Source organism: Corylus avellana, chromosome 5, assembly GCF_965113065.1.
Source record: "Corylus avellana chromosome 5, dhCorAvel1.hap1.2, whole genome shotgun sequence".
NCBI classification, from domain to species: domain Eukaryota; kingdom Viridiplantae; phylum Streptophyta; class Magnoliopsida; order Fagales; family Betulaceae; genus Corylus; species Corylus avellana.
In genome coordinates, this window is record NC_142494.1 from 20482467 (window position 1) to 20492583 (window position 10117).

Here is a 10117-nt window from a genome sequence, read left to right on the forward strand (position 1 = left end):
GCATGCCGGATAAGTTTAAGATGGACTTCGCGAGAGTCTCCGTGCATTTGGCATTGCAATTTTACAAACAAAAAATGTGATTTTAAACAAAATCACAGAAAATGAATTGTTCGGCATTGCTATTTTAAAAAATTGCAAATCGCAGATAATGATGTATTTTTTTGAAAACACACAATTTTAAAGGCTAAACTATGATTTTAAATATCAAAATACGAATTTACCAAACGCTCTAATTGTGTTTTTTTTAAAAAAAAAAAAAAAAAAAAAAAAATCACATTCTCAAATTGCACATTTTAAAATCGGTATTTTAATCGCATTTTTTAAAATTACAAACTCAAATGGACCTTAGGAAGAGTTGTGAGTTTTGTGTGTTAATTATGCAACCCCACCATACATAACAAGTTGCATAAAAAATCCTCTCGCTAAAAAACTTCCAATTGGGGGGAATAAGCAAAAAGTTGGGATGGAGATATTTTTTCTTCCTTGGTTGTCCCTCAAAATTTCCTTTCCTCAAGTTGGCAATCCAAGATGAGAAACATGGAAAACTGATAGTGGTGGTGTAAACTAACCAAGAGGAAGAAGAGTGAGGTAAACACTCTTGGATCTCAAGGTTTCATTAATTAATAAGGTTTACAACCATCATTTACAAATTCTTTTCCAAGGTACAGCAATGTTCAAAAGTACTAATCAAATTAAGCATGTTCCTTAATTATTATATCACAAACATTCATAGATATATATATATATATATATATATATATATATATATATATATATATATATATATAATAAGTTTATTTGTGATTTGTTGGTTCAAATACTTCACTAATTGTAATTATAATCACACAATAAGGGCCATCAATTAGAGAACTAGGCAGGTTCGATCTGCTCACATTATGACACACATGCAAGCACACGTCCGAAAGCTTGTGGGAACTTCAAAGAAGCCATGCCTCGTTGCGCCCACTCCCACCTGCTAATGCCATTGCTTCCATTGCTGCTTCTTGGGGAACAGATAATTGATGGTACCTGTTTCAATAAAATTATCTTTATCATAGATCTTTTGCTTGCAAATTCTTAAATAAGATTTATTGACATGAATTGGTAGAGAAAAGAGAAAAAGAAAGTTTTTTCAATTTTTTTACTAAACTAACACTGACCCCCCTAAAAGTACTTTTTAAGCTCCTTAACACGATCCCAAGGCCACCGTAATAATAAATGTGATGTAATCATAATTATATGGTCTTGCCCAAAGTCGTGTAAGAGTCCAATAAAGAGTAGATCATAAGGAGTTCGCTTCTGATTCTCAGTAGAGTACGTCCTAGTCTAGATCGAGTTAATAGTCCTATTCGGTCACTTAGATAATTTAGAATTCTAGTTGAATTCCTATATATGTTTCTTCTATGCAGCCATTCTTCTATTTAAAGAAGAAACTGTCAATAATAAAGTTATGGTTGATTATTATCTTCAAACTTTGTGTTTGTCAAAAGGTCTAGGTTCCTTATATGAATCAAAAGGTCTAGTCTTTACGAATTTAAAGATATAGGTTCCCTCTACAAACTTACTTAATTTATCATTTCCCGTGTTTTGTTACTCGTGGATTCACATCAAGTGGATTAGATCTGGGTTGATTGTCACCATTCGACCAAATTGTGTCAATTTTTCCCAACAATTCTACCACGACGTGAAGTTATGCACTAGTATGCATTGTTCAGCTGATAATTGAAGATCAAGCCAACAACTAAATTCTAAAAGAGTTATTACGGCTGTGCGAGGCAACCGGACTTCAAGGGAAAACAATGTCATCTATCACAGGAAACATGGGGCCTCAATCCTCCTTAATTCAAGGCTTATTTCCTAGGTGTACAGCTGCTATATATACCTAGTTACATTGGTTTCAGCGTCTTTAGTATTTCTGTCTAAACCTTTTTAGTTGTACTCTCTTGTGTTCTTCATTCTAATATGCATGCATATATATGGGCAATGTGTAATAGTTGCCTTTTTGTTTTTTTTTAATGACGGGAACCCCACAAGGTAGGGGACCCACTCGTATAGAGCATCCTTGAAAATTATCCTACATGAAACATTGTAGAGGGGTATGGTCCCAAGAAGTAATTTGCACTTAGTAGGTTTCGAACCTCTGACTTCTACGGTTGCTCAAGGACTTACGGTTCAATAGGCACCACCTAGCCAACCCCTTGGGGTTGTAATGGTTGATTATTATTATCTTTAAACCTTTTATTTGTCAAACGGTTTAGGTTCTTTCTATGAATCAACTTGATTTATCATTTACTGTGTTTTGTTACTACTGAGTTCACATCACAATGTGGGCATAAAATAGAGACTAATTGCAGGATTACCAAGGAAGAAAATGTTATGTTGACAGTCAGGATCAGAGAGAGAAAAAATCACTACGTACCCCATCTGTAAGTTGGGTTCCGGTACCTCTGCGTGATTGGTGGGTGAAGTGCGCACATTAAGACGTTTGCCTCGCGCTACTGTGGTAGGGTTTGCTGGACCTTCAATATCTTCAACAAGTTGACGTTTTTCCTCAAGCTGCAATTTTCAATATTTAAACACATTAAATACTATTATGTACATATTCCATAACACGGCCAGGAATTCAAGTGCAAACCTTAGACTTGAGCTGTACGTTTATTTCTCCTAGTTGGTGCTCCTGCCAGTGTATGCAGAAAGCAAAGAAAATGATATATTGGTTAGAAAAAGAAAAAAAGTTCCTGCAAATCAATTTGATTTCAACACTTGACATTTTCAATCACAGAGCCTCATGAGAACTATCAATGATATCACCTTCCACTCTTAAGAATTAATGAAAGCAAAGGTATATGTGGGCTTGGTTTTGAATGCTTTACCTCTTTGCGGAGTTCTTCTAATCGTTCTAACATCACCCGTGTCTGCATTTAGAGAAGAAAATTTGATTTTTAATCATGGTGGCATTATGATCTTGACAAATTGATAAAAAGAGAAAAGAAAAATTTTGCTTAATAATTAAAAACATCAGTGGAAATGCTTGTGTTGAAGGCAGTACTGTTGATTCTTGTAAAGGTACCAATCTGTCATTGTTGGTGTATATTCAATCAGATTTAACTTAGAATCACATTTCAGCAGAAATATTTGTTTAGCTTTTGATAGTGGTTTCTTGTTAATCATCTACCCAGGCGAATGTAAACTTGTCATAGTTTAAAAACTTAAATCTTGGTGTCATGTCTAACTAGTTTGTTTTATTCTGCTCTTTTATTTCTCTCGAAGGTATCATTTCTATTTACGATAAGACCGAAGACATTTTAATCTATTTACTCTAATCCATAGTGCCCTATGCTTTATGAGAATGAGCCAAAGATCCTTAATTTGCTAACAATATTATGATTGGACAAAAAAAGTATAGTAAAATTGATCTTGAGTATGTTTATGTACTCACCTAGCATGTTTATGCTATAAAAATGCTACATTTCTTAGTGCAAGTGAGCAGCAGCTTTGCATGTACGTAAACCTGCTCAAAGTTTGATTAAGAACTTTTATGGTGCAGAAAGGCGGTCAAATGATCAATACCATACCCATTAGAATAATGATAACAAATCATTTTCCATTAATACCATATTCCATTAATGGTATCTTCTTTTTTTCTTTTCTTTTTTTTTCTTTTTTTTTTTTTCATTAGGGCACGGGGAGGGGGCAATCAATTGTGGCTACTCTATTTGGGTATGACTATAGTAGCACCTATCCTCTAAAAATTGTTCAGGAGAAACATAGATGACAAGAACCACAGACGCTCCCTTAAGACCAATTGAACAATAGCATGGCCCACCTCTATTAGGACATGAGTAGAAACTAATGCGGCTGATACTAATCAAGCTTGTGTAAGTGATTTTTCATTGTGGAGAGTCGATCCCACGCCTTAACTAGTGGTTTCTATTACAGTCCCTCTATGCTTGGGACTTGATGCCCATTCATCTCTTTGCCTCTCAATTATTTTAGTTAGAAGTAGGAATCTTTAATTGTAAAGAAATGCTACATTTCTCTAAATTTTTCTCCAAAAGTTGGTTCTCAAATAATGTGTTACCATTTTATGAGTTGATGACACATTTTTCAAAATGATAAATCTCGTGTAACTGTAACACATCATTTGGAAAACTAATTTTTGAAAAAAAAAAAAAAAAAAAAAATTAGAAAGTGCCGCACTTCTCTTAATTGTAAGTTGTTTTATATTTGGGGTCTTTGAGTAAGTAAGAGTTTAGGAGTTTTTGAGTTGTTTTGCAATAGTAATCAATTGCTACGATTGTAAATCTATTTACATCAAGATTATATAGAGAGATGTTTATTTCCAAACCCTTGATTTGAAGAAGGGTCGCTCTAAGAACCTATATTAAGGGTGCGTTTGGCAAAGGCCTTTGGGGCCCCAAACTATTTATCAAAATTTTTTATTTTCATAACATTCCTATAGCTTTTTACATCAAATCAATTACTTTTTTTATTATTTAAATAAAAATATTACTACAAAACAAAAATTTTTCACTTTTTCATTCTACACATTCTTACGTTTTCACTTTTTTTTTTTTTTTTTTTTTAAAAAAAAAAAAAAATCTTACTTTTTTTCACATCAAGCTATAGTATCGGGCCAAATTACCTCGTTACGGACTTGATATTCAGATTTGTAAAAGAAGATGTTCATGAGTTTGAGTTATGTGCTTATATGGATATGTATATACCTTCCGATTTCTAGCTTGTAAGAGAGCTTTGTCCAGCTTTTTCTCAAGATGTTGCAATTCTTTCAGACTAAGTTGTTCAAGATCTTCTCCATGCAGATTCCTTAAAATAAAATATATGCAAGTGATGATATTGATTTATATGCTCAGAGATTGAATGATTTTCATCTCTATATTGAATGGAAATTTGGATATGTGAATCAACCTTTCTAAACGCTGAAGAGATTCATACTTGGCCCGTACCCTTGAGACCTCCCCATATGAGACCTACATTGAAAAACAAAAATAGAACAAGTATATTAAAATATTTACTAATAATCTTCATTCAAAAAAAAAAAGAAGAAGAAGAAGAAGAAAGAAAGAAAGAAAAAAGATACCTGTGCTGATCCCTGATCATCGGCAACGTTGTTGTCTCGATCTAGTGAGTAACAACATTGGCGATACCTCTCAAGGATTTTGCTCACACTGATAATAAACAAAAGTAATTAGTTGAATGTTTATATTAATAGAGACTAAGTAATAACCTTGCAAGTGGTAATTAAGCAAATTGACAAACAAAAAGATCAACCCTATGAGTTGTTTGTTTGTTTTTTTTTTTTTTTTTTAAACTCTCAATATGGGAAATGGGTTATAAGGAAACAAAATATTAAGGAGTGAGCTTCCCAACAACAATACCCAAATTAACAAAAAATACTGTGCTTAAAAACAGTAAAAATAACTGAAAATGGGCCAAAAATTTGCCCAGTCCGATGCTTCTTGGGGTGAAAACCACGAAAGGGGCCGCACAAGGCGTTTTTAATGCAAACCATAAAGAAGCCTGCTGGTGAAGTCATCTGCAACGGTAACCATGGAAGCTGGAGACCGTAACAGGAAGGGAAGCACTGTAAAAGTCGAATCTAGACCCGAAGACAAGGAGCTCAATAGCCATGTCCCGGAGAAAGGTGCTTGAATATTGGAGCTCAAAGGACAAATGTTTTTTGTTGTCTCCACAACATAAATATGAACTCTTATAGAATGGGAGACAGTAACCCATAGAAAAACTCAACAAAACAACCAATTTGTTGCTTTGGTGGGGATAGGTAGAGAAACGGCAAATTTGAGTTGAAGAGACCAAGATCTCGCATCCAAGGGAGGCACATGACCTTCACCGCTTGAGGGGGATGGACAAAGGCTGAAGAGGGTACAGAGGATCTAAAAGTGGGGTGGTGGTGGAGTAATTTTAGAAGTCACTTTTGTATCACTCTTGTGTCACTTTAAGAATGAAGTGACTTTTAAAATCACAATTTGATCAAAATTCAATAATGATCAATTATAAGACTAATGATGATTTTAGAAACAACATCATTCTTGAAGTGATACAAGAATGACTTATAGCATTACTTATGGTGAAGACAAAGAAACAGTAGAACCGGCTTTTACACGACAAACAGAAAGAGGAATATAAAAAAAGAAATGAAAGAAAACTAGAAAAAAAGGAGAGAGGAGGGAAGGAGGATGGAGATGAGATCCATACCTGCTCTCCTGGGCAACTCACAAAAGAGGTGGAGAGGTTTCACTAGAAGACATGATTTTCTCTAAGAGTATTCCCAGCAGACTTCCTTATAGAAAGTTTGTTCTCTAAGTTTAGGAAATATGTTCAAAAAATCACAAAAAAATCATACAGCAGACTCCCTAAATGAATCCTAAATATTAGAATTGTTACAGTAGAACTATTGCAATCCTTATGATTATTAAAATATATAAAAAAAAAATGATTCTCTCTCTTCTCTCCTCTCTCCTCTCACAATTCTCTCTCATCTCTCATCTTATATATATAGTATAATTAAAAAACAAATATTTTAATGATATAAGAAATGATTAAGAGAAGTTATTTTGGTGTATTTTGACATAAGGAAACAAAAAGTAGTTTTGATCTTTAAATGTAAAAAAAAATGACGAGGAAGCTGCTGTGAATGCTCTAAGGAAAGGTGAGAACTTCTCTCACTAAACCTAAAGAAAGGAGTGGAATACTTTGAAAACTCTTCTCACACCAACTTTTGCAAGCTTATTAATTAAGAGTAATGCTAAGGACCATTTTTTTATCCTCTTAGAACTGATGTGCCTTTCAAAATCACTATTAAATTTTAGATGAATCATACTTAAATTTTGATTCAATGGTAATTTTGAAAGTTACACCTACTTTAAAAGAATAAAAAAAGATTAAAAAAAAAAAAAAAATGGTCTATCACCATTACTCATTAGTTAATTAGTTAATGAGAACAACGTGCTAACTATAGTCCTATGAGTTGATAGATTTTCAAATTGAACACTTCAAGTAATGTTAGAAAGATGACAGTTTATGTCAGTTTTATCTAGTCATCATTGATGTGCCTTATGCACCACTATTATGCCAGTTTTATCTTGTGGGTCCTATCCTTAAATGTTCTCAACACTTTTTTAATGATAAATATATATGTACGCAAGGCAATTTATTTCCTAAAATTTTTCCTAATTCCAAGGTAAAAAGTTTTATGTTGAAAATATTCAGGGCAATTTATTTCTTTTCATCTTTTTTGTTAAAGGGACCCCTAATTAAATATTTAAAAATTACAGATTGCTATCTAAATATTATTATGATTCACAATGCACATTAAGAAAATGCACATTAAGAAATATATATATATATATATATATATATATATAGGGTCCGTTTGTTAAATGGTTCTGGCAAAGGTAAAGGCAACCTATTATTTCATTTTTTTAACATTTTTTTACTTTTTACATTACATCAATCACTTTTTATTACTATTCAAATAAAAAAATTATTACAAAATAAATTTTTTCCATTTTTTCATACCAAATATTTTTACTTTTTCACTTTTTTTTTCACATCAATCAATTTTTGCTACATTATTGAACCGAAACCGAAACGAAAATTAGAAAAGGTGATCAAAATTAAGTTGTCATTTAACAAAACAATTTATAAAAAACAATGTTTATTAATGATCAATTAGATTAAAAATTTCAAAGACTCTATTCCATTTGAGTTTCAGAAAGAGAACAAAAGTATGAGATTTCATTGATCATTAGGTCTATTAATATTCTTCGCCCCTTTCATTTTGTTTGTAAGAATAGACTCATTACGAAATATATGCTTTTAGAAACTTGGTAATTTAGTTATATTGCATTAATTAGAGTGCCAGATCCAATATTTAAACCATAATTACTTTTAACTTGGTTTAGGGTTACACATTAGAGAAGGACATGAGGAAGATCGATTGCCTTAACTTGCTCAAAAAGCAGTTTATCAGACATCTTCTCTCAATGTACAGCAAAGGATCAGCCATAAATCACTTCCTAGACCTTAAAAATGAATCCCAGATAGCTACAAATAAAGAAGATATTCTCAAATCATTTGTTTTATTATTATAATATATCATTAACGCATAAAAAATAAAATAAAAGGAGAAACTGGAACTGAGATTTAATAATTACTGCTAAAGTTGACAGGAACTTGAACTGCATACCTTAAGAAATCAGTAAAGACAGTTACCTTTCTCTCCCTCTCCCTCTTTGGAGCTCAAACATTCTCTCTTTCAAGCTCTTTTTTTAAAATTTTTTTATTTTTTTTAATAATGAGTCCCTCTTTCAAGCTGAGAAAGGCAAAGCAGACCCACAGATACAGAAACCCTAAATATTAAAACCCAAGTAAGAGAAAAACAAAAAAACCCGACATTCAAAAACCTGTCAATCCGATTTGACATAGACTTGTACACTGTGCTTCAATCTGCAACGGGAAAAGAAAAAGAGAGAGAAGAAAGGATGAGGGAACGTGTCATGAAACCAGTGGCTGTCAGCGCTCGTCTTCTCTCCCGCAATCCTCGTTCGAAATCCACAAGAACACGAAAAACTTTTTCCAGAATAAGTGGAAGCAAATCCAAGCAAAAAATTTCTTTCACACTTTAATACATTCAAGCAAAGTAATATTTCTTCAAAATTTTGCAATATATATAAATACAGCAGAAACTAACACGCGCGCGCGCGCGCGCACACATATATATATATATATATATATATATATATATATATATATAGCAGCAATGAGAGAGAGAGAGAGAGAGAGAGAGAAAAGTACTCGGTGCTGCCGAACTCGGAGAGCTTGCCACGATTGGAGAAGATGATAAGGGCAACTTCAGCTTCACACAGCACAGAAAGCTCGAAGGCTTTCTTGAGCAAACCATTCCTGCGCTTTGAGAAGGTAACTTGGCGGTTGATCTTGTTCTCTATCCTCTCCAACACAACTCTTCCCCTCCCCATGCTCTCTCTCTCTCTCTCTCTCTCTCTCTCTCTCTCTCTCTCTCTCTCTCTAGCTTCTGCAAAACCTAAAGCACAAAGAGCTCTCTGATCTGAGTGATCAATATGTTCATTTCTCTCTCTCTCTCTCAATCAATCCTTTGGTGGTTAAGATAGACTTCGACATAACAATAATATTCATATTAATGTGCGCGTGCGTTTACATAAAGAAGAGAGAAGATGTAGAGAAAAGAAAAATAGAGGATTGTTCCCATTATAGCTGCTACTAAAAGAATTACCCAATATAGTGAAAGTAAAAGAAATCTATGTTTTTTCCCTGATATTTTTTGTGCTATTTCTTTCCACTTTCAGAAACTGACTTGAAAACGATATTTACAGTGCTTTTTTCCCCCCCTTTGCCTTTTCCTCTTCTCTTTCCACGCTTTCACTGAGGGTGATGAGGGTAGCTGTGGGGACTAATCTTGAATGAATGACGGACGTGGTCACGTGGCAGTGATACGTGTCGAGCTGCGTACAGTGGGTTTTTTGCATCTTTTGGAAAATGGTGAAGGGTCATAGCCTCTGTGTTGTTCCCATTTGTACCGCCTAACTGAAAATGACCTTCACTTTCATCTGCCGCTCTTTGGATTTTTATTGGTCAAACTACTTTCATGTGGGGGATTATCCATTGTTTGCAAGGCAAAGGACCGTTTGGCAATTTTCTTTCTTTTAAGAACAAGAAACATCTGAAGACACCAGAAAATCAGTTTTGTTTCTTTCCCTGGTACTCTTTCCTCCGCGTTTTTTTTCTCCAACTCATCAGACAAATAATGTAGCATGCTTTATTTCTTTTCCTTAAACTCATGATGTTTAAATTAATTATGAGGTACTACTACTTTTGTGTTTTAAAGTATTTTGACGTGAAATAAAGATAAAAGTTGCTTTGTTTTTATTTTGTTCGACTGTGTTTACTAATGGCTTGAGACAAAAAATAAAAAATAAAAATAAAAATTGGCCTAAAATTATAGTAAGATTTGATTGACGTATTAAAAAAAAAAAAAAACAATATTTGATATGAAAAAAAAAAACAAAATTGTTTTGTATTAATTTTTTGGAAAAAC

General features: G+C 33.3%; 1 protein-coding gene across 1 annotated transcript; it reads right to left on the reverse strand.

Moving 5' to 3' along the window:
* Window positions 1-812: 812 nt before the first annotated feature.
* On the reverse strand, window positions 813-9164 carry LOC132182664 (agamous-like MADS-box protein MADS3). Its single transcript, XM_059595969.2, has 8 exons — window positions 8839-9164; window positions 5102-5189; window positions 4930-4991; window positions 4728-4827; window positions 2874-2915; window positions 2636-2677; window positions 2420-2556; window positions 813-1029 (listed from the first exon to the last, which is right to left on the reverse strand). Exons 1-8 carry the CDS (start codon window positions 9018-9020, stop codon window positions 939-941), a joined length of 744 nt encoding a protein of 247 aa, XP_059451952.2. The 5' UTR covers window positions 9021-9164; the 3' UTR covers window positions 813-938.
* Window positions 9165-10117: the final 953 nt, after the last annotated feature.

Coding starts and splice junctions, on each gene's coding strand:
- LOC132182664 (XM_059595969.2), bottom strand. CDS start 9,020: ATGGGGAGGGGAAGAGTTGTGTTGGAGAGGATAGAGAACAAGATCAAC. Junction 4,828..4,929: donor TCTCTTCAGCGTTTAGAAAG/GTTGATTCACAT, acceptor TTTTATTTTAAG/GAATCTGCATGGAGAAGATC. Junction 1,030..2,419: donor GAACCCAACTTACAGATGGG/GTACGTAGTGAT, acceptor TTATTGAAACAG/GTACCATCAATTATCTGTTC.